At 46.0% G+C, this 23,957-nt stretch overlaps 1 protein-coding gene across 1 annotated transcript in view; it reads left to right on the top strand.

The window, feature by feature from the left end:
- Positions 1–16,678: 16,678 nt before the first annotated feature.
- Positions 16,679–23,957, top strand: part of SH3KBP1 (SH3 domain containing kinase binding protein 1) — a 337,148-nt gene continuing 329,869 nt past the window's right edge. The window contains exon 1 of the mRNA XM_058535538.1: positions 16,679–17,042. Coding sequence (XP_058391521.1) covers positions 17,039–17,042 — 4 coding nt within the window. The 5' untranslated portion in view covers positions 16,679–17,038. The remainder of the gene's footprint in view (positions 17,043–23,957) is intronic.

The following is a 23,957-nucleotide window of genomic DNA, read 5'->3' as shown; positions in this document are numbered from 1 at the left end:
CAGTGGGAGCCCTTTTAAGCTGATTGCTGTGTCTTCTTGCTATGCCCGCATAATTATTTTGAGCACTTTCTTACTTTGTGGCATAACAAGATGCTCCAGGCTCATCTTGGACATTCCCTGTCCCAGCCTTGAAATCGGCCATTTCTCCCTGGAGCCTTGGTTCCTTTTAGTGGCGAACAGTATTAGAAACCAAGATTTGGGCCCTAGTGCCCATTGCTACTGGACTGTCTTTGCTTCTAAGCCTTTTCAGCAGCCATACCTTAGAAACACACAGACACACACACACACACGCACATTGTATATACATATATATTTTAGAAATGATGAGGTTGCCCCGATACCTCCCATCCGTCCCCATAGGATTCTTCCTTGCCTCCCTTATTTCATATTTGTATGTCCCTTCTTCCACAGTGAGGACTCTGGCTCCCAACAACATCCAATCATAGAATCATTTGCTCAATCCCACGATACATCTAAAATGGTTTCAGAACTGCTTCACTCATACCGATACAGGAAAGAAACCTACTAAAAATAGTTCTGGATTTGTTTGCAGTCCTCCCGCCTGACACCCCTAAAGACAGAAGGTGTATAGATAAACACTGTGTTCTAAATTACTTGGATTAGTTCTCCCTCCCCCACCCCCATAATGTTGTTATGTTGTTCATTTGAAATACAGTTGGGTTTTTTTTTTTTCAATTTGCTTTCAGTTTTAGCTTTTTTCCCCTTCCCATCCTTGTTGATTTGATTTTTTTGAATATGTAGGACATTAACATACTTCCATGAATCAAAACTATACAAAAAGATATACTCAGAGAAGTGTCACTGGCTCCTGTATTCCTTCAACACTGTCCCCTCCCACTCCTTGTAGGGGACCAACTTCTGGCATCTCCTTCCTGTGTTTCTTTTGGTAAAGACAAGCAGATAGATGTATGTTTTCTTATTTCCCCTTTTTCCTTACACAGAAGGTAGCATCCTCTATATCCTCTTTTGTACTTTGCCCTGTTCACTTAAGAAATCCTGGAGATGGCTCCATATCAGATTGTGGGATTCTGCCCATTCTTCCTTACAGCTGCCTAGTACTCCGCTTGTAGCCGTGCCATTATTCAACCATGCTCTTGTATTTGGACATTTAGGTAGGTTTTAATATTTTGCCATATAAATAAAGGCTGTAATCAATAACCTGTGCATATTTATTTTTATCTTGTTGGAAGTGAATCTTCAGGGTAAATTCCAAGAAATGAGATTGCTGGGCTGAAGGGTAAACTGTATGCGGACTATTCTTAGAGATTGCCAGCTCTTCTCCACAGAAGTTGTACCAGTTTGCATTTCCTCCAGCAATGCAGGAGACTGCCTGTTGCCCCACAGCCTGGCTGGCGGAGTGTACTGACATGCTTTTGCTGATCTGATCCATGAAGAATGGTATCTCAGTGTTGTTTTCATTTGCATTTCAACCAGAGATATTTTAATTTTAATATGTTATGAAAAAGTCTTGGTTTACAGGTATGATTGTCAGGTATTGAAACACATTTTATAGATTCTCAACTTGGTATGCTCTAGATAACTCTCTGGAAATAGTTTTTATCTTAGAAAAATTTTAGCACACATCTCACCCAAATGGAAGGATGACTTCTGAGCCCTTCTACCTGTTTTTTCTGCAATTTGATCTCTTCCTGTTCGTATTTTAGCTGGGAGGGACCCTTCTAAAGCTTTCTGGCCCCACCTAATGGGCAAGGAAGGGAATTGAGTTGCCTTTTTCAAATGCTGCCTTGGAAACCAGTTGAGATTCAGCACCCACCAAGAAGTTCTGGCCTCACAGACCTTAGCACAAAACAAGATTCTAAAGAGAATAAGATGTGGAGATTTATACTCATGACTTCAACATACTTCTAGAGTGTGTATAGCTAAACCATGTTTTAGAGAGTGTTAATTAATAAGGGTAGTTGACATCTTATCTTTTTTAGCTATGCTAATTGCTACATGTGTAATCTTTGGTGACAGCTTTTGCTATAGCTATAGTCTCTAGGGCCTCAGATGCTCATTTTTAAAAGTTGTTAGTTTATTTATGTATAATGGAAACAACATTTTTTTCTGGTTATAAGAGTAATGCACACTTGATGGGGGAAAATATTCTAGAAATTACAGGAAAGCATAAAGAAGAAAATTAAAATTACCTGTACTCCCACCACTCAGTGGTAACCACAGTTAACAGTTTGGTCTCAATCCTTGTGGGCTTTTGGCACATATATACCCATTATGCATGCACACGCAGACACACACTCACACTTTTCTCCTCGCTCTCTGTCTCTCTCTATATATATACTCACATACACATATATATGTACACACATATACAAAAACGCTCACATTTTTCTACACATAATACGCACACTTATTTGTTTACAAAAATTAGATAGTATTGAATTTACTATTTTGTATTTTGCTTTTGTCACTTAACATACCATGAACATCTTTTTCTATTCATTATAAAGCTCTATAGAATAAGAGTTAATTCCTACATAGTAGTCTTTTTATGGCTATTCCTTAAGACTTTTTATCATGAACATATAGTTGTTTATCATTTTTCAGCATTATAAACAATGTCTATGGGGGCCAGCCCAGTGGCACAAGCGGTTAAGTGCGTGCGCTCCCCTGCGGCGGCCCGGGGTTCGCCGGTTCGGATCCTGGGTGCGCACCAATGCACTGCTTGTCAAGCCATGCTGTGGCGGCGACCCATATAAAGTGGAGGAAGATGGGCATGGATGTTAGCCCAGGGCCAGTCTTCCTCAGCAAAAAGAGGAGGATTGGCAGATGTTAGCTCAGGGCCGATCTTCCTCACACACACAAAAAATGTCTATGAACATAGATTTTTGTTCACATGACTCATTATTCTGTTAGCATTAATTCCTAGAAGGAGAACTGTTGGGTCAAAGAGTGCATGTTTAAAAAAATATTTTTATTAAAGTAATACAGACACATTGGGGTAAGCAGAATAATGCCACTCCACCAAAGATGTCCATGTCCTAATCCCTGGAGCCTGCAACTATGTTACCTTACCTTACCTGCAAAAGGAATTTTGCAGATGTGATTAAGTTAATGATCTGGAGATAGGGAGAGTGTTCTGGATTATCCAGGTGGGCCCAATATAATCTCAAGGGTCCTTATTAAGGAAACTAGGAGACGAGAGAGACGCAGAAGGAGATGTGAGGATGGAAGCAGAGTTCAGAGTGATGTGATTGCTGACTGGAAAAGGGCCATGAACTCAGGAATGCCAATAGCTTCTAGTCTCTGTGTTACCGAACCAACGTGAGTTCACCTCTTGGTGAGTTGAAATCAAAGCCTTCGCCAGAAGTAGTTGTCACACAAAGTAAATTTTATTTGCAGCAAATAAGGAGGCCACGGGGAATCACTTCCAAAGCTATGGTTCCTTTTCCCTAGCAAGGGAAAGCAGGGGCCTTTTATTTCAGATGGGGAATGAATATTCAAAAGAGAAGTTTTGTCATTACATGTAGCGGTGGGTATGAGCTTGCACAGGCGTAGGTTGAAAACATGTTTTCACATACACTGCATGTTATGCTAATAAGGCTTAAGCTCCTCCTGGGGCAGAGACCTTAACATTAAAATGAAGCAAAGGTAACTTTTGGACACTTCTTGGCCCATATGCACAGACGTCACTCTTGCAGTGGGGTTTGGACAGGTTCAGGGAGGTTGGTGATTGCATCTCTTAACATAACTAAAAAACGACTTTGAGAAACAGTTAAGTGCTTTTGAAACCTCCTTTGGGTTACTCGGGGCAGTTAGTCAGTGACATCTGGAAGCTGGAAAAGGCAAGAAAATGGATTCTCCCCTAGAGCCTCTGGAGGGAGTTCAGCTCTGCCGACATCTTGATTTCAGCCCTGTGAGACCCATTTGGACTTCTGACCTCCAGAACTGTAAGACAATAAATTTATATTGTTTTAAGCCACTAAATTTGTGGTAATCTGTTACAGCAGCAACAGGAAACCGGTGCACATATAGTTTAAACGATTGCCCTAAATAAGGCTTATCTCCCTATGCAGTGGTCCCCTGCTCTACCCCCTTGCATTCTTCAGTTCCACTCCCCAAGGGGAACCACTTTCAACTCATATCTATTTCTTCTAGATTTACCTCCTCTTTTCTAAATAATATGCCTGTACTGCTATTTCTCGATTTATTAATTTTAGGCACTATCTATTGAGTTTCTCTTATAATAGATGAAGATTTAGCTTTCCTACATTACCTTCCCCCAACTTCCAACCCCAAAGTCTCCCAATATATTATTGTCATTTTTTTGTTAATCATTATTAATTGCTTTACACTATATGACCACATAAACATTGTTTTTTGATGAACCATATAGGTTATACTAGAGATTGTTTCCTTTTTTTTTTTTTGCAACTTATTGTTTTTCCTGATGTTAATGACTGTCTTGATTTTTTTATTTGCTTGGTTTTAAGGCACTCATTCAAATCCTCTGTACTAGTGTCCTATAGCTGCTGTAATGAGGCCAGAAGTCCAAATGGGTCTTACTGGGCTAAAATCAAGGTGTTGGCAGGGATGCATTCCTTCTGGAAGCTCTAGGGGGAGAATCCATTTCCTTGTCTTTTCCAGCTTTGAGAGGTTGCCTGCATTCCTTGGCTCCTGGACCCTTCCATCTTCCAAGCCAGTAATGGCCAGTCACGTCTTTCCCAGGCTGCCTCACTCTGACATTGACTCTTTTCTGCCTACCTGTTCCATATTTAAGGACTTTTATGATTACATTGGGCCCTCCTGGATAATCCAGGACAATCTCCCCATCCCAAAGTTGGCTGATCAGCAACCTTAATTCTACCCGCAACCTTAATTCCTCTTTTCCATATAATCTAACATATTCACAGGTTCTGGAGATTAGAACGTGGGCATCTTTGGGGGGCCATTATTCTGCCTAGCATATCCTCCACCAAATCTGCCAAAGCTTATTGATAACATGTTCCACATACTCAGTTAAATCAGACCTCCCTCTTAGAGCTTGCCATGCTATTCAAGGTGGACTGATTGCCCTTTGGTCCTGCTAAACAGAGTCATCCAGGGATTTTCCTCTCACTGCTCTCTTGTATGGCATCCTTTGCTTCCTGGGTCTTGTGTCTTCCACTTTCTTAGTGTACTCCTTTCTTTTGCTGGAGCACATCCTCCTGACATTTCTGAAGAAAGAGTACGTGCACTTGAAGTCCTTATATGACTGAAAATGTCATTCTTCCACTTTCATATTTGACTAATGGTTTGGTTCATTGTAGACTTCTGGGTTGAGGATTGTTTACTCTCAGAATTTTGAAGGTATTGCTCTATTACCTTCCAATTTCTAGAGACCTTATTGAGAAGTCTAATACTGTTCTGATTCCCAATCCTTTGTTATGCAACTTGCTTGTTCTCTCTGGAAGCTTTTAGGATTTATCACTGGTGCTCTGAATTTCATGATAATATGCCTTGGTGTGAATCTTTTTTCATTCATTGTCCTGGACACTTGGTGGGCCCTTTCCATATGGAGACAATTGTCCTTCAGTTTAGGGACATTTCCTTGTATCATTAATTTGGTAATACCAGTCTTTCCATTTCTTTGTTTACTTTTTTTTCTGGACTGCCTATATCAGACATTCTGGAATGATCCTTATATTTCCTATCTTTTCTGTTCTATTTTCCATCTCATTGTCTTTTATTCCACCTCCAGGGAGATTTCCTTGACTTATATGACAACTCTTTTATTCAGCTTTAAAAATTTTGGCTATCATATTTCTATTTTTTTTAAAGATTTTATTTATTTTCCCCCCAAAGCCCCAGTAGATAGTTGTATGTCATAGCTGCACATCCTTCTAGTTGCTGTCTGTGGGACGCGGCCTCAGCGTGGCCGGAGAAGCGGTGCGTCGGTGCGCGCCCGGGATCCGAACCCGGGCCGCCAGCAGCGGAGCGCATGCACCCAACCACTAAGCCACGGGGCCGGCCCAGGCTATCATATTTCAAATTTCCAAGATCTTTCATATTCTTTGGTTGTAAGAACTTCTCCTCTTCCTCCCTCCTCCCTTTCCGTTACCCCTCCCCCCTCTATATTTTTATTCATATCTTGTCCTTTTTTCATGGATGCAATATCTTCTTTTGACATTCTGAGAATCTTTTAGTGTTTTGGTTGTTGATGCTGAATTCTTCTTTTGTTCTTAGTTCCTTTTTTGTCACTTTCCTTCACATTGGATATGTTCCTCAAATGTCTGGTGATCATTGACTGTTGATATTGAACATCGAGGCACCTAAAAGCCTTTTGGCCATCCCGTGAGCCCGGCGGGGCCTCTGGTGAAGGGTGATGGAGCAGTGTGTCAGTTGGGGCCTGGCAGGAAACAGATGATACACTTAAACTGGGCCATTGAGAAGGGTTTATAAGGGATTATTTATGAAGATGTGGGCAGGGTTTAGAGTAAGCAGCAAAGAATAGATCAGTATGCCATGGGAAGCAATAATGGAGAGCTTTTACTACCTAAGCCCAAAGGGCAAAAGGAGGGAGTCGTGTTTGGAACTCTGCGAGGGTCTCCCCACGGAAAGGGGCAGCCGACGGGAGTTGTGGTCTTCAGTACAAGGATACAGCCAATCGGTGACATGGCAGGGAGGGCGTGAGGGAAATATATACCCTGACTTCTCTCTCCTCCCACTGTCCATCTCTGCTGGTGCTGTCCACTGAATGAACTTGACACAAAGCCGTCCACACTGCCAGCGTGCGGAGCAGGCTGGAGGGGGGCCAAGGATGGAAAAGGAAGACTTCCTGCACAGGCTGTATCAGGCCAGGTCCAGTCAGGAAAACAGAAGCCACTCCACATGTTTCAGGTATGAAAGGTTGAGTGTAGAATTAGGGGCTTACGTGAGGGTTGGAAGAGCTGGAGAGGGTGGTGAGGACAGAGGTCAGGGACACTGCCCAAAAGGTCAGAGGAGCTGACACTCAATGCCTTGGCCCAAAGCCCCAAAGCTGGCATAGAAGCTGCAGCAATTCTCAAGACTCTCGGAGAAGGTCCCACCAATCGCCCCAGTTTACTGCGGGGAAGTGTTCTCAAAAGCTCCATGGGAAGCTGCTGCAGATCTCATCTGTCCACGTGTCTGGTTCCCACAACCTCCAGGGGACTAATGTTTGGTTTCAGTTTCTCCCACATCCACATCTGGGGATCTTTCCTCTAGGCTCCTTCAGTTTTTCTGGAGAAGGAGCCTCCCATCCCCTGCCCCTGGCAGGGAGGGCAGGCAGGGAGGATGGCCAGGCTTGGTCACTAGGGTTCCAGGAACTGGATCCTCTTGGGTTTAACGTCTGGTGGATCAGGGTAAGGAGGGGACCAAGGGTCCAGCCATTCAGTGTACAGAAGACGACACTGTCTCCCTGATTGCAGCCATGAACCTCACCTGGAATTTGCTTGGCCAAGGTGCTCCCTTCCCGGGGCCTGCTGCAGACCCTTATTTGGTGGCTTCCTGCTAAGCCTGTTATCTCTCCTGGGCTGCTGTTTGAACCCCAACAATGCCTTGAAATGCCTAGTCCTGTGATGTTTCGTCTCCTGTTCCCCTTGTCCTTGTGGGTGGATTCCCTCTTTATTCCTTTATCATCATTTTATCGGGAATTGAGAGCCAGAGATGGTAACACAGGTAGCCAGTGTGCTGGTTGTGTGGATTAACCGGAAGTGTGTATTTCTTAAAACTTTGCTACGGGCCGGCCTCATGGCCTAGTGGTTAAGTTCGGCACGTTCCACTTTGGCAGCCCGCGGTTCGGTTCCTGGGCGCAGACCTACACCACTTGTCAGTGGCCATGCTGTAGTGGTGACCCACATAAAAAATAGAGGAAGACTGGCAACAGATGTTAGCTCAGGGCGACTTTTCCTTAGTGAAAAAAAAGAAAAGACTTTGCTACAAATTGTCAAATTAGATGCTCAATTTAAAGTCTTGCAATAATAATTTTTAAATGTTTATTTGTTTAATTATAGTCATTATTTATTCTAAGATATTCAAATAAGGAAAATATGAAATAACAAAGGTTAGCAACCTTTAAAAGCAACTTTTTTTGTTATTAAAATTATGCTCATTAAAGAAAATCTGGAACAGTGCCAGATACCATCCTAAGCATTTTACAAGCATTAGCCCATTATCACCTCCTGCCAACCCATTTTACAGATGGAAACCTTAGGCACAGAGAGGATCAGAAACTTCCCAAGATTGCATGCAGCTGGTACCGAGGGAAGACTGACTTGTCCATCCCCAGGCCAGCAGCTGCGCCCCCGTCCTCTGCTGGCTCAGAAGATAGAAGGCGAGGATCGACTACAGCCACATGACTCCAAGATGACCTTTTAAGCTTTTGGAATATTTGCTTCCAAAGTTTTTAACGTATTTTCTGAGTTAAAGGCAATTGTGAGCATAGGGGACATGTAAATGTGTATTCTGTGTTTTATCCCTCAGTGTCATGTCACGAGCATTTTATATGTATACAAATTTCATACCAAGCAAAACACTCACAAGGATCCACTTAAATTTTATATTAAGACCATTGAATAGGAATTCTAAACCATGAAAAAATTGGGTTGTTTTGTTCCATTTCAGATGATTCTGTAGTTTCTAATGTTTCATAGTTTCTAATGTCTGATAGACACAGCTGAGTTTACCTTCCCAGGCCTGCCTCTCTCTCCTGCTAAGGATGCAGGGCACGGCGTCTGAACATGAGCCTCCCTACTTATAAAATGAGGATAGCAACATTTACCTTACTCTGTTGTTGTGAGAATTTAAAAGAGGATAAAAGAGTTATTGTAGGGCCGGCCCCATGGCTTAGTGGTTAGGTGCGCGCGATCCGCTGCTGGCGGCCCGGGTTCGGATCCCGGGCGCGCACCGCCGCACCGCTTCTCCGGCCATGCTGAGGCCGCGTCCCACGTGCACCAGCTGGAAGGATGTGCAGCTATGACATACAACAATCTGCTGGGGCTTTGGGGGGAAAAATAAATAAATAAAATCTTTAAAAAAAAAAGAGTTATTGTAGCTCCCTGCTCCTCCATAAATGGCAGCGATTATTATCTTAAGATCATCCTCACTGCCCAGAGAGATTTTCAAAAGATAGGTGACACACTGTATTTTTATGTAAGTTTGAACCTTTCTGCTCCTTTATCTGGGCACTGAGAAAAGGTCTGGTCCCTATCTGATGGGCTACTTGTGTTGTTTACAGTCAGGAAAGACATGTATATATAACACTTTTCAGAAAATTTAATTATGAACACATGTCAAAGTTTCCTTTCAAGGTTCTCTCTTGGTCAGGATATTTTCTGGGAGGCGAATGGCTAGATGATCATTGTTAGACTGGACATGAGGGAAAAGAATGTCAGGCTAAACATCACTAGACTTCTGACCCGAGGTTGGCTGAGAGGATGGGTGGGTGGGGAGGTAGCTAGTTTCTCCGAAAAGAACTTACTCTCCTTAAAGAATATCAGAGAATTCCATAAGCATTTTTATCAGAAATTCTCATTTCTTCCCAGAAGGTTATGAAATACGTTCTCAAAAAGTTCTGTTCCAGACAAGTTTAATATTTCACAATGGAATTTCTGAGGAAAAGAAAAGGTGATTTGGGACTCCTCCAAGAAAAAAAGTTCTTCCTCCCCAAGTTTCTCAGTTTCCATCATTAGAGCACTGAAGAGTAGTTACCAGCTCAAAACAAAAAAAAATTGAAATTATACTATGTGGAAATCATCATATATCTTAGTATTGTTACAATTTAAAAAATGTCTAGAGGAATAGTCCATCAGAAGTTAACAGTGAGTATCAATTATCGCTGCAATAATTGATAATTGCGAGGTTATGGAAGATTCTTACCTTCTATACTATATCTTTGTTTTATTTAAAAATTAAAAAAAATAATGAGCAGGTATTGCTTTTGTAACGAGAATAACCACTGAATCAGCTTTACCAGCTCCAAGGTTTGTGTCACTGGTAGCTCCCATGAGCTCTCTTTCATTACTAAGGATAGACCAGTCCATCAGATGTCCAGACCGGTCCTCTGGGCTCCAGGGAGCTGCCGAGATTCTCATGCTCGAGCTGCCTCAGAAGCCTCAGGAGGGCTGGCTCCAACGTGGACCAGTGCGGCCCACCCCCACAGCTCCTGGTTCAGAAGGTCTGGGGTGGGGTCCACCGTGTGCATCACTAACGAGTCCCCATGGGCTGCTGCTGGTCTGGGAACCACACTTTAAGAACCGCTGTGGTCCAGGAAAGAAGACTTCAACAGGCGAATCAAAGCCAAACAAAGATGAGCTTCACTTACTTCCCACTTTTGCCTCTGGCTGACCTGTAATTATTTTTGAGGAGAGGAACTTGATTTGACCGACTCTATTTAATAAGAAGTCGTGCTGGGAAAGAGTTGCGCCCTGTCTTATTAAGTGAGCGCCTGGTTCAGAGACTTTTCAATTAAGTGGCCTCTGGCCCTTGAGGACTCGTCTGGGGTTGGCTGTGTGCAGTGAGGGCTTCTCGACCTGGTGGGGGGGCGGGTGGTGGCGGCTGTGGCTAATCACCCTCAGCCCAGGCCACCGGATGTGGTTTCTTTGAACCCAGAAGAGGTGACATTGAGGATGATGGGGTAGCAGTTATTACAATACTGATGTCCTGTTTGGGAAGCAGTGCGGGGCTGCTATTGGAGTAGGAAGACCTCCCCATCGGGCCTCATGTTACCCACCTGTCACAAATGTAGTCACTCTTTTTTTTATTGCGATAAATATACGTAACATAAAATTTACCACTGTCAAGTTTACAATGGTAAAATTAAGTATATTTAAGTACATTAAGTACATTCACATTGTTCCATCCATCTCCAGAACTTTTTCCTCTTCCCAAACTGAAACTCTGTACCCATTATATCATTTCCTTTTCATATACAGTATAACAGCCTTTGTTGAGCTATAATTCACATACCATACAATTCATCCATTTTAAAGTGTATAATCCAATGGTTTTTTAGTATATTCATAGAGTTGTGCAACTATCACCAAAATCAATTTTAAAACATTTTTGTCACCCCCAAAAGAAACTCTGTACCCATTAGCAGTCACTCCCCAATTTCTCCAGCCCCCTCTCCCAGCCCCTAATCTACTTTCTGTCTCTATAGATTTGCCTGTCCTGGACGTTCCATGTAGACGGAATCATACGATACGTGTCCTTTTCTATCTGGCTTCTTACACTGAGCATCATGTTTTCAAGGATCATCCATGTTGTACATGTGTCACTACTTCCTTCTCTTTTGTATTTACTCTTAATAAGATTCAAATTTGAACTTATCTCCTCCCCACCCCAACAACTTCCTTCTCCACTTCGTTGATCTCTCCATCTACTCAGCTTCCAAGCCAGCTAACAAAATATTTCTTTCAAATCCTCCATCTGTGCTCCCTAACGTTTCCCCAAATCCGCTGCCTCAGCAGATATGTCAAATGTAGTTCAGTAATGACTCTAGGATGTGACCGCTCCTCTTTGCCTGTGTCAATGCCATCATATTTCTCGCCTTTAATATCTCCAGCCTGCCCATGGCTTTCCACTTGCAGGCTCTCCCTCCTTCGATCCTGCTTCCGCAGACTCGCCAGTTATCTTCCTAAAACGGGTCTGCTTAGAAACCTGTGCTCCTAACCATTGCCTGCAGGGTCCTGTTCACACCGGGGCTGGCACGGAGACCACTTTGAATTGGACGTTTGGCCGCACTCCCGTCCCTTCCACATCCCCTTGCAACATCATCTATTCTCCAGACTCTGAGCATTCTTGTGTATTCTTCTCTCTGTTTGGAACGCTGGCAAACATTTGTGCATCCTGGAGACCCAGCTCCAATGGAACCCTAGTCTGTGATGGGGCCTCTGAGCTTAACTTCTTCTGAAAGGTCAGGGAAAAAGAGAAATCACTCTTGCAAGGCAAGTCCTACTTTTAAATCTTCATTACTGACAAGATCAAAAGCCCCCTATCATTAATCAGCTCCCGTTTTAAAAAATTGGCCTGTCAGGCCAATTCTTATGCTGAACGCCAATTATTCTATTTAAAGTTGTTAATATTTATTACAATGCATATTTCACACATATCTTAAATTAACATCCAGTGCTTTTGGAACTTTTTTAGGATATCATTTGATTCACTTTTTTAGTTGTGAAAATGCCCTTCCTTACACATGACCCCTTGTAATTTTAGGAGGGAGGGGGCCAGGTAGAGTGGGTAGAAGATAGTAGAAACCAGATTTCTTTTTAATCTCCTAGGACTGTTCTCCCAATTTACTATTTTCTCAGACAAAGCAGTGCCGTGAAAAAGGATGGAAAAATGTTCTCGGCAAGTTCCTCTATACACTGAGGCTCTTTTTGTTTGTTTTAGATGCAAGTTCCCGTGACCAACTTTGAAGTCACTTACTCAGGCATTCTTTGGATTTTTAAACAAGAACTCCCTATTCCAGTTTTATAGCCTTATGGGACAGCACATTTCACCTTCTAGTTACTTCCTTTGTGTTTTCCTTTACAAAGCAATCCTTTCCTACAAATCTTGTAAAGATAGTCACAGTTTCGCTGTCTTATAAATGATCTCTGATCTGATTAGTTTTCATCTCCTTGGAGCTGTTAAAACCAGTTCTCTTGGATGTGTTGCACAGGAGTTCCTGAAAAAGAAAAAAGGGGAAGTGAGTGGGTCACCCCAAGAGTGCTTACCAAGCCAGGTCAAGCATAATAGAGCAAGATGTTATTGCGATGACTTTTGATCTGATCTGGACAAATTCCCTTTAACCCAGTGTACACCTCGCAAAGGAAGGAGGGAAAAGCCCGCCTCAGGACTGTTAGTACGGAGCCCTGAGCACCTGGTTGAAGTGCTCTCTGTCTGCCAGGGTCTCTCCTTAAACTTGGACCTGCTAATTTGAGAATTTGAGGTGGATTGTGCCTGCGTTAATTATTACTGTGGTGTTCTCATGGTGATTTTCTCTTTCCTCTCATTTTTTTTTTTTACTTTTTATTTTTTCTAATTTTATTTATTATTTATTTATTTATTTATTTTGTGAGGAGATCAGCCCTGTGCTAACATCTGCCAATCCTCCTCTTTTTGCTGAGGAAGACTGGCCCTGGGCTCACATCTGTGCCCATCTTCCTCCACTTTATATGGGACGCCGCCACAGCGTGGCTTTCCAAGCAGCGCGTCGGTGCGCGCCCGGGATCCAAACTGGCAAACTCCAGGTTGCTGCAGCGGAGCGCGCGCACTTAACCGCTGGCGCCACCGGGCGGCCCCTCCCTTATTTCTTCTATATTTATTAACTAGAATTCCTCTGTAAGGAAGACTTGTCCCCTCTTCCTGACTTATTATGTAGTCATTTATTGATATCCATATGGACTTATAAGATATGAATTTTATTCTTTGGGTTATAATCTGATAGATCGTTATTTCTTTTGTTGCTTGGATTGTTCCAGCTGTGGCCTTTGGGAGCTCTCTCAGGATGGCTCCTGTGCCTTTTTGACTTGCCCCGTCATTTTTGCTGAGCACTTCCTTGCTTTCTGGCACCACGAGGTTTTCACATTTCTCCATAAAGCTCATCAGAAGCACCAGATAATGACTGTCTTTTGTAAAGCACTCTGCATGTAATTTATATTAATGTAAAGATGATATTAAAGGTTATCAAAGCAAAGTATCATTCATTACATGCAAATTACAGATATCAAGTCCGAGTACTCAGAGAGAGCAAGCATGACAGGCTGCAAGTGCTACAGGCAGAGGCTCAACCGCCTCCAATTTGCATTCAAAATGTTACTGCCACTGAGCAACACAGTGGGGCCTTTTAAGTCATGTGACATCATTTTAAGTGGGACAGCTCAGCTACTCTCCATTCCCAAAATGCATTATCTATTCTGGTAGAAACGGGAAATCAGTGGGACAGAGATGTGGTATTAAATACAACCGTATTTCTCTAGCAATATTCATGAGATGAATTCACATAATTTGAAACATTGCACCAACTCTTCTGTTAAAACATACTCTTGTAAGTGGGAGGTGGGATGAGGAATTCTGTATCTATTCTTGTCAGCAGCTGGATTTGAGTCTTGATATCAACTTCCCTTGTGCTGGTCAGCACAAGTTTGTCAAAGGAAGAAGAAAAGGACGATAGGAACAATTCAGAAGAACCACACAGTAAGCGGCGGGGAGAAGAATGTCCATTCCTGTAATTTAGAGCAACTTAAAATGAAAAAAGTCTCTAGTGTTGAGTAGAACTGATACAACTTAGTTTACTTAAGGCATTAAAATTAGGGTACAGCTCAGGAATTTTCAAAAATGTTGTCTCGCCATCAGTCTCTTTTGTGATAAAATGACAAATTTGTCCATGCAAGAGCATACCCAGATCCAGGAGCAGGGACACAGTACTCCGATTCAAGAAGGAAAAGGTACGCCCTGAAATAGACCAGAGCCAAAAGAAGACGCACAAGTTCAGGTCGTCTGTCTTCACTGTGGGAAGCTGGGAAAAAAGTAAACAAGAAGACTGTCTTCCCAGTGTAGGACAGAGAGATGAGTAAGATTAAGCAGGAGATAAGACAAGCTGCTGATTTTTTTTTTTGGGCCCTACAGAGTTCAGCCGCCAGTTTGCTGGTTTAGGTGTATTGGCCTCTGGAAAGTCCAGGTAACTCCAGCCATGGTGGGTATAATCAACGATGTTCAAAGACTTTGGACCCATTGCTCTGAGAATGCATGGGACAGTTAGCCAAGAAACCTCAGCACTGAGATGCTAGTCCACAAGTCCAGCTCAGCTATTTTCGTGTTGAAACACGCCCAGTCACTTTCAGGGGTTTGAATTTCTTCGAGAAAGGGACAAGATGGCCCAGCGACCCTGGCTTTAGCAAAGAGAATCACCCCTGGAATTGGGCAGACCCCAGACCAGTTCTTCTGAGTGGGGTTCAAGAAAAAAAGTCTCAGTAACAGTGGGCCTTAGGGAGGCTCTATGAGTTTCAGTGTTTGCCAACTCTAAGATCCTATCACAAGGCCTCATCGCTCTGATATGCCAAGGCATGTAATGAGTGAGGCGCCATGGTGCCTGGAGCAGGTCTAATTTCGTATTCATCTGTGCCTTCAACACTTCAGATTCTTAATTTCCATGTTCTTTAATCCCTCTGTAGGAGCCTGCCACTGATGTCACTATAGTCGGCCCTCAGTATCTGCGGGTTCCACATCCACAGATACAGAGGGCCACTAAGGGACTTGAGCATCCGTGGATTTTCATATCCGCTGGGGATCCTGGAACCAATCCCCCGCAGATACCGAGGGACGACTGTACTACTTGCTCAGCAGCTGTGTGGATGAGTCTTCTGGCCCTTGATTAGTCTTCTGTTTAGATTGCTTTGACACATACGGATTTAGAAAGATGATGCTACTGATCTCTTGTTTGTAAATCCTCACTTTGAGAGTTTTTTTAAAACTAATGAAACAGGTATAAGAACATCTTTCTGCAGAAATTCCAGGATGTAACCAATTTAGAAGAGTTGCCCCAATATCATAGGTGAGGTATGAAGACACCCTATATTGGGTAGGGGGTCAGCTTTTGTCACCTGTGGGTCCACTAACCACCAGCCTTCTCTATTTTTCAGGGGCCATTGATTTAATTTCTTTATTGTCTTATTTTCTCTCTTCCTGAACGTCTCCCATTTATTTCACTATCTCTTCCTACCACCAGATGGTGGAAAGGGAAAAGGAAATAACAGGACGGTAAATGAATGTGGTGGCTGGCAAAGTATCTATGGCAAAAGGTGTGGTGGTGAATAGACCCCAAAAGAAGCTTGTGAGTTACCCGTGAATTCCCACGAATTCCCTGTTTTCATTTTAGCGCCCACCCAAGGGTCGGCTGCCCAGGTCTAGGGGTCAATATGGCACAATGATGCCTGTTGGGGAGGGAGCCAGGCTTTGCCTCAGTGGATTCCTGGGAACATCAGAGCCTGGGAACATTGCTGAGCAACCAAACCTCACCTGGCCCAGGCACGCGGGTGCAGGTTAGAGGTCCCTGCGAGGGTAGGTGTGGAGCGATGCGCCCCACCAGCCCCGCGGGGCCCTTCTGTCTTTCCCCATCTCCATTCCACCACCTCCTATCTGCAGAACTCGCACCTGGCCTGCCGGTCTCACGCTGCCCTGAGGGGACAGAGAGCATTTCTCTCCCTCCATAGGGACCCCTTCTCCTTCCTTCCCAACAGCCCCCTCTGTAAAGCTTTATTCTGGGTTGCCTCGACTCCCCGGGGTCCCCTGCCATCACCTTCAGCAGGTGTTTGGCCCCTCACCTGCCCATGGTCTCACCTCCCCCAGCCCGTCCTCCCACCCTCGTCGCACCCTGGGGGTCGGCTACTTCCACCTTCTTTCGCACGTGTCCCTCCACTCGGACACCTCCCTCCCCCACAGGCCCACCCCCCTCCTCCGGTCTCGAGGAGTCTCGCGGCATTTCCCGGGGCGTTAGCTGAGCCGCCGCGGGTGGAGAGCGGCCTCGCGGAGCTGGGTCCCTCCCCAGCAGGCGGTGAGCGGGGCACCGGAGTCCGGCAGCCGCAGGCACGACCCGGGGGCCAGCCCCGCCCCTCGCAGGCCCCGCCCCTCGCAGGCCCCGCCCCCCGCCCCGGCGGCCGCGCGTCCCCGGCAGGCGGAGCCGCAGGAGCATCGCGGCGGCGGCGAGGAGGAGGGGAGAGCGGGCGGCGCGGCCGCGGCTGCCTGGAGCTGGGCTGGGCGGCGCTTTTTTTTTTTTTCGCAATTTCCACTCGCGGGGAGCAGGAAACCCGGCGCAGCCGGGCGCAGCGGGCCGCGATGCAGCAGCAGCAGCAGGAGTCGCCCCGGGGCAGCAGCGGCAGCAGCAGCAGCAAAGGCAGCAGCGGGCGGCGCTGAGCCGCCGCGGCCGCCACTACTGAGGAGGAAGCCGCCGCGTCCCGACTCCCGCACCCCGATCCCGGCGCCCCGACCCCCGCGCCCCGATCCCGGCGCCCCAACCCCCGCGCCCGCCTCCGCCAACTTTCACGCTGCCTCGGCGGCCCGGCCCGGCTCGACGCCAATGGGTGAGTGGGGTCCGCCCGCGCCCCGGCGCCTGGGTGCCCACCGCCGCCTGGGGCGGCGCGCCTGTCCCGGGACCGCGGAGCTGAGGAGCGCGCCCCGGGGGCAGGGCCCCGGCGGGTGACAGCGCGTTGGGCACTCTGCCTGCCTCGCGCACCCCCATTCACTCCCACTCGCGCCCGCGTCCCTGCCGAGCCCGCGCCGCGTGGACGGGAACCCCGCGGGGGCCTGGGCGGAGGATCGCGGGGGCCGGCCGGGGCGGCTCGGGCTCAGGGATGCAAGGGGGTGTGGTTGCATTTTCGGGTGGGCGGGGAGAGTTTTGTCTTGGCTATTTTCTCGCCCCAGCGCGCCCTCCTCTGCGCTGAGGAAGCGGGTACCGGGGGCTGGTGGGTTCCGGCCCTGCGCCGGGCTCGCGGTGCCCACCTGGCCCCGCCGCGGGGAAGCCGGAATCTCGGGGTCTCGGGGCGGCCGGGGGCAGGGTTGCCTTTGCTAGGGGCTGACGTGGTGGGGGGGCGGGAAACGCCCCAGTACCCGGCCTGGCGTGTCGTCCTCGGGTCCTGAGCGCCTGATGCGCCTCGCTTGGCACCCCTCTTCCTCCCGACCCTGACCCTCTCTCTGCCGCCTCCCTTCCTCCAGCCTGGCGAGCTCTCCGCTCCGTGATGCTCAAAGGCCACTTCTCAGATCCTCTAAGTCTGCAGGGTCGGGGGACTGGAAACGGTGATCCAGTCCTCGATTTACTGATCAAACATCAGTTGCAAGTAGGCAACTAACCGTTAGGCCCCCTGGGTCCCATCTAGTATACACCCGGAGTGTTGGAACCGCTTTGCCCAGAGGACTTGGCACTTTATTGGGCAAAGGATTTGTGATTGCCTGGGCTATTAAACGCTTGGCCCTCCCAGGTAATATTCCTGCTGGCAGCCGTCTCTGTTTTTCATGTCTCTGGCAGATTATTTTTGGGTATTTCTAGGCCACGCATAGGAAAGCTCTAGATTATAATAAATCATAACATAGTGAGACCTTTTTGTGCTCAGGTAATAGGATCTGAGTAGTCGAGTCAGACAGTGATAGGCGAGCTCATGAGATAGGGTGCTCATGAAGAAAGATGCCCTGGAAAAGGGGTGGTTTAACCCAGTCAGTTGTGGACAGGCAAAGTTAAAATCCCATTTGTGGTCATTTGCCAAAACGTTTTTCTGCCTCTAAAGTGGTAGGGGTCTGATGGCCTCTCAGCTTCAATGTCACTTTTTTCTAGGTGCCCTTCTTTGATCCCCACACCACCCCCAGTCTAAATTAGTTTCTCTCTGTTACTCCTTCTCTTATAGCACCTTTTCTTTTCTACAGCAGTATTACAGATTTATTTGAATTTAACATCGATCTCCCCTACTGTAAGCTCCATGACCATAGGGACAGCGCTGTGTCACACTGTTTTGCTCAGCACTGTTTTCTTTGGTGCCTGGCACGGAACAGGCCCTAAATAAATATTTATTGAATGAATGAATGAATGAATTAGGGGGTATGAGAACCTCCTACTCTGTGGAAGACAAAACACTTAGCTTGCACTCTTGTTTTTCTTTGGCACCTAATACGATGCTTTAGTTCACCCATCACTTTAGTAACAGATTGGTTTCTCCTGAGGTAACCAAAAATGTTGTTTTGATCACTTTTCGTTTTGAGTGGGTCACCAGAGGCTTGCACACAAAAAGAAGTTGGATCCAAATGTCTTCTCGCCTGACTGGACCGTGCTTTCTATATCTTAGTGGGAAGAGGACCGAGTCCCATTAAAGAAGAAACAGATCTGTTTATCATTCAAGTCTGAATTGTTTTCATTATCCAGAACCTCCTAAGAAAATTAGAGAGTGCTTCTGCAGTTTATAGTCCTTTCAAGCTTAATCTTTTTTACTGTAACCATTACAAAAGAGAGGGGGGTGCAGAAAGGGATTTTCATTTATTTCAGGTCTTGATACTTAGAGGTGATAAGATTAAAATGAATACTGTCATTTAATTCATTAAAATGTTTATAGTGAGATTTAAGATACTTGTAGTAGTTTGTGGCTAAAGATCCCCTGCTTTTTTCTAAAGCACCTTCAGTCATGTATATGTGAAGTATAGGTATTTAATGATTGATTCTGTATGTCTTCCCATGGAGCCACCTAACACTGCTGTTTCTGAAGTGGGTATGTGTACACACAGGTACACCCCACCCTTCCCCAATCCCTCAAGGCTCTTTAGTTTTCAGAAGATTCATCAAGTTTATCAATTCCATATGCTTGCATTCATACCTGGCCTCATGATTTTTCTGTTGATGGATAACACAATAAAACTGTATTATATGGTCTTTGGTCTGAAAAGTAGCTGAAAAGCATCAAATCCCTAACTCTGAAGTGAAGCCAGCTCGTTGTGAAATGGCCTCTTACAAAAGCCCGCTCAGAATGTGCCCTCTGAGCTTGCAGGGAGATGCCTACAGTGCCATATACCAGGAAACCCTCTTGTCATTACAATTGCACAAATATTATTATGACCCAAATCTGTGAGTAGTGAAGGATTCACAAGCCCATCAAATGATTTCTGTTTAAAGAATTCCAGAGTAACAACCAAGTTTGAACTGTTTTTAGCAATGTATTGTTTTGGTGTTAGACTGCTTTATGCTAAACTAAAGCGAAAATGAATATAATGTGTTGGCCTCCACACCCAGTCTCAAGTTAGAAATGGAAGACAAGACTCCTCCTGTGTGGTTCATGACCTTTACTTGGCCCCCTTCTCTCCACCACAGCCCAGGCAAAACCTTGCCTGTGTCCTAGTTCACAGACCTTGGTTATTTCTTCTCTAACCCCTTCAGTTCTTGCATTACCGACATTCTCTCATCAACTCTTGTATTTCTAATTGTTTTAAAGTAGATCGCATACAATGGTCAATATTCATCCATTTGTCTGTCCATCCATCCATTCATCCATCCATCCAATATTTATTCACCTCCTGCTTTGTAAAGCCAGGCATTGTGCTAGGAACAGGCGCACAACACACATGGCCCTGCCGACTTGGGCTTCTCAGTCTGGTGGAAAAGGTAGACTTGAATGCAGTACTCATGACAATATGTAATTATAAGCCATGGTAGGTCTCCTGGAAGGAGATGAGAGAGGAGGAATCTGACTTTGGCTGGAGAGGCGTAAGGACAATGTCTTTGAGGAGACTGTGTGTAAGCTGAAATCTGAAAGTTGAGTCGTCACCACCCTCCAGCCACAGCCCCCAGGAACACCCCTGGAGTGGAACAAGCCTGTTTCTTCTTGCAGCGAGGGAGAATGCACACTCTGGGGAACAGTGGGCATCGCAGCAAGTGGGTGTCAGAAAGGACCACACGGAGGACTGGGGCCTGTGGCGGTGCCCCTTGGGGAGCATTTAAGGTAGCCGGGCGTTGCTCTGGATTGGATGCCGTCGGAAAGCAGGGGGAACTCCGTGATTGGGTGTCTCAGTAAATCTCCTTGAGAAGCAGGGAAGACTAGACAGAGGCTGTGGTTGGTAAAGAAGCAGCAGTCACTCATCTCAGCCAGGACTGGGGGGTGTTTGGTGACGTTTGTGGTTTGCACAAGGTTCACGTGTTCTCCAAGTTCAGACATGATTATGGAGTGGTCTTGTCTTTGTCTTGTCCCATCCTCATCACAGAGTGGCCTTGTCTGATGTTGGTGTTCTGGGGAATTGTCTGTGTTCAGCAGGAGAGTGCCCAGCCGGATCCCAGATGGCAGGAGCTGCTTCTCTGTCTCCGAGTTAGCTAAGTGATGAGTGGGGGCAGGGAATAGGAGGTGGGGTCGGGGAGGAGATTGGCTTTCTAGGTATATTCTGTCGCTACTTCCTTAATACGGCCAGCTCTAGTCTGGGGACTGTTGTTCAACATTAGGCAGAATGGACAACTGAAATGCTATACCAAGGGAAGAGATTCAGAGTAACACAGAGCAGACTGCTAAGAACCAAGAAGTCCGGGCAGCTCTTAATGGGAAAGATGCAGGGCAGGAGAATACTAGAATCTTTTCGGTGTGAGAGGAGAGTCTCTAATTCTGTACAGTGGTTCTCAGAGTGTGATATGATGTGAGAGACCCGCAGCATCAGCCTCCCCTGGGATCCCATTAGAGATACAAATTCTCTGGCCCCAACTCTGACCTACTGAATCAGGAACTCTGGGGGTGGAGCCCAGCAATCTGTGTATTAACGAGCCATCCTGGTGGTTCTGATGCATGGTCAAGGTCAAGTGTAGAACCTCCTTGCCTTGCAGATGAGAAAGCTGAGGTCCAGAGTGTATGGGTCACTGAAGAGTACACGGGCACTCTGGTCATAAAATAAGATGCTATTAGAAGTGACACATGAAGTGACTCCTTAGAGAAGGAGAAGATGCTCTTAGTTCGAAACAAACCTCTCATGGAGTTACTGGAACAGTACAGTGTTGACTCTTCCATGAATCCAGTCCGAGCCAGACCTCCAACACCGGGACGTTAATGACACTAGCCAGCCCATTGCAGTGTTCGTCACCTGGACTTTTACCAGAGTATCACACAGGTCTGTCCCTTCACCCATCTTTTCCCTCCATTCTCCTTAGAAGGGACATTAAGAATACATTGTTAACATGATTAGGATTTTCGATATTTGGTCATGATTTTTGTTTTTTTTGAGGAAGATCAGCCCTGAGCTAACATCCATGCCAATCCTCCTTTTTTTTTTCTTTTGCTGAGGAAGACTGGCCCTGAGCTAACATCCGTGCCTATCTTCCTCCACTTTATGTGGGACACCGCCACAGCATGGCCTGACAAGCTGTGCGTCAGTGCGTGCCCGGGATCCGAACCCGGGGCGCCAGCAGCGGAGCGCGCGCATTTAACTGCTATGCCACGAGGCCGGCCCCTGTTCATGATTTTCTATACCTGGTACCTGTATTAGTTTCTAATTGCTGCTGTAGCAAATTACCACACAGTTGGTGCCTAAAAACACCACAGGTTTATTATCTTAAAGTTCTAGAGATCAGAAGTCCAACACAGGTCTCACTGGGCTAAGATCAAGATGTCAGCAGGGTTGCATTCCTTCTGGAGACTCCAGGGGAGAATCCCTTTTCTTGCTTTTCCCAGCTTTCAGAGTCTGCCCACATTCCTTGGCTCATGGTCCCTTCCATCTTCCCAGGCAGCAATGGCCAGTCAAGTCTCTCTCATAGCATATCACTGATACTGACTCTTCAACTTCTCTCTTCCACATTTAAGGAGGGCAGGAACTGCATTGGTTTGGTCATTGTGTCCCTGTGCCTGGCACATGGTAAGCCTAAAATTAATATTGGTTGAGTTAATTATTATTCCTCACCTTCTAGCTAACTTCCCTCAGGTGTGTATTAGACACACCTCAAACAGAGCATGTTGTAAACTGAGCTCAGCATTTCTCCTCCATGATACCTGCCTGACTCTTTTAGTCCCCATTTCCTTGAGGGTATTACCACCTTTCCAGTCACTTCCGTAGGTATTCTGCTGTTCACCTTGCCTCTTCTTCCTTCCCCTCTCCCCTCTCTCAGCCCCTTCCAATGTACGGTCAAGCCCCAAATGTTTCTGGAATTAACCCCTTGTCTCTACCCTTCTTCAGCTGCCTTAGATCCTCAATGCCTTAGCAAAGCCTTTGTGAAGCTTGGTAGCCACCCCGTGCCTTTTTTTGATCCATGATCCCCCAGGTCTCTGAGCCTTTCCCACATAGTTCGCTTGATGGGGAATGGATTTCACTCTGTTCTCTGCCTCGTAGTCTCCCTGTATTAGTTTCCTCTTGCTGCTGTAATAAGTTACTAAAAACCCAGTGGCTTAAAACAACATAAATTTGTAATCTTACACTTCTGGAGATCAGAGGTCCAAAATGGGTTTTATTGGGTTGATATCAAGGTGTTGGTAGGGCTGTGTTCTCTCTGGAGGTTCTAGGGGAAAATCCATTTCCTTGCCTTTTGCAGCTTCTAGAGATGGCCCCGCATTCCTTGGCTTGTGGCTGCATCACTCTAGCCTCTGCTTCTGTCCTCATATCTCCTTCTCTCTTACTCTGACCCTCCTGCCTTCCTTTTCTAAGGACGGTTGTGTTATATTGGGCCCATCTGGATAATCCAGGATACCCTCCCCATCTCAAGATCCTTAACTTAATCACATCTGCCAAGTCCCTTTTGCCATGGAAGGTAACATATTCACAGGTTCTGGGGATTAGGACATGGACATCTTTGGGGGGCTATTATTCAGCCTACTACACCCCTCGTTCATCTTTTGAGGCCTACTCCAAAGGTTGCTGTACAACACTTCATCTTGTATTAAGTCTGTTCATCTCTGACTGGTGTCCCCAACTACACTGGCCTGGCTCATTGCCTGGCATATAGAAAGTGCCATATGTTAATGAATGAATGAATGAGTAACCCTTTCACCCAAGTATGGTTACTACTTAAAATTCTCCGAGGCTATTGGCTGCCAGCAGTGTGTGTGCACTTCTGTAAAATCCCCCAGGCAGAGCATGCTGACAGGGTCTGTTTGCTGACAGTTCACGGTGGCCAGCACTGCAGTGGATGAGAAGGGTAACGCCACACATGTCACGTGGCTTCAACAAAGAACTGCCAGTTCAAGATAGAAAATTCTCTCTGGCAGTGGTTCTCAACGGGGAGTGATTCTGCCCCCCAGGGGGACATTTGGCAATGTCTGGAGACACTTGGTTGTCACAGCTGGTTGGGGGAGGGCAGTTTACTGGCATCTGGTGGGCAGAGGCCAGGGACACTGCTATACATCCTACAGTGTGCAGGACAGCCCCCACAGCAGTTATCCGGCCTGGAATGTCAGGAAGCCTGCTCTGAGGGCTCCACAGATGGTCGGACCACTGTCCTTTCTTCCTCTTCAACCACTGGGGAACATAAGGTTTTCCTCTGTGGCCACAGCCTTTGTTTTACA

The sequence above is a fragment of the Diceros bicornis genome, chromosome X (assembly GCF_020826845.1).
Source record: "Diceros bicornis minor isolate mBicDic1 chromosome X, mDicBic1.mat.cur, whole genome shotgun sequence".
Lineage (NCBI taxonomy): Eukaryota > Metazoa > Chordata > Mammalia > Perissodactyla > Rhinocerotidae > Diceros > Diceros bicornis.
Note: the sequence above shows the minus strand (reverse complement) of the source record. Positions and strands in the feature narration are given on the sequence as shown.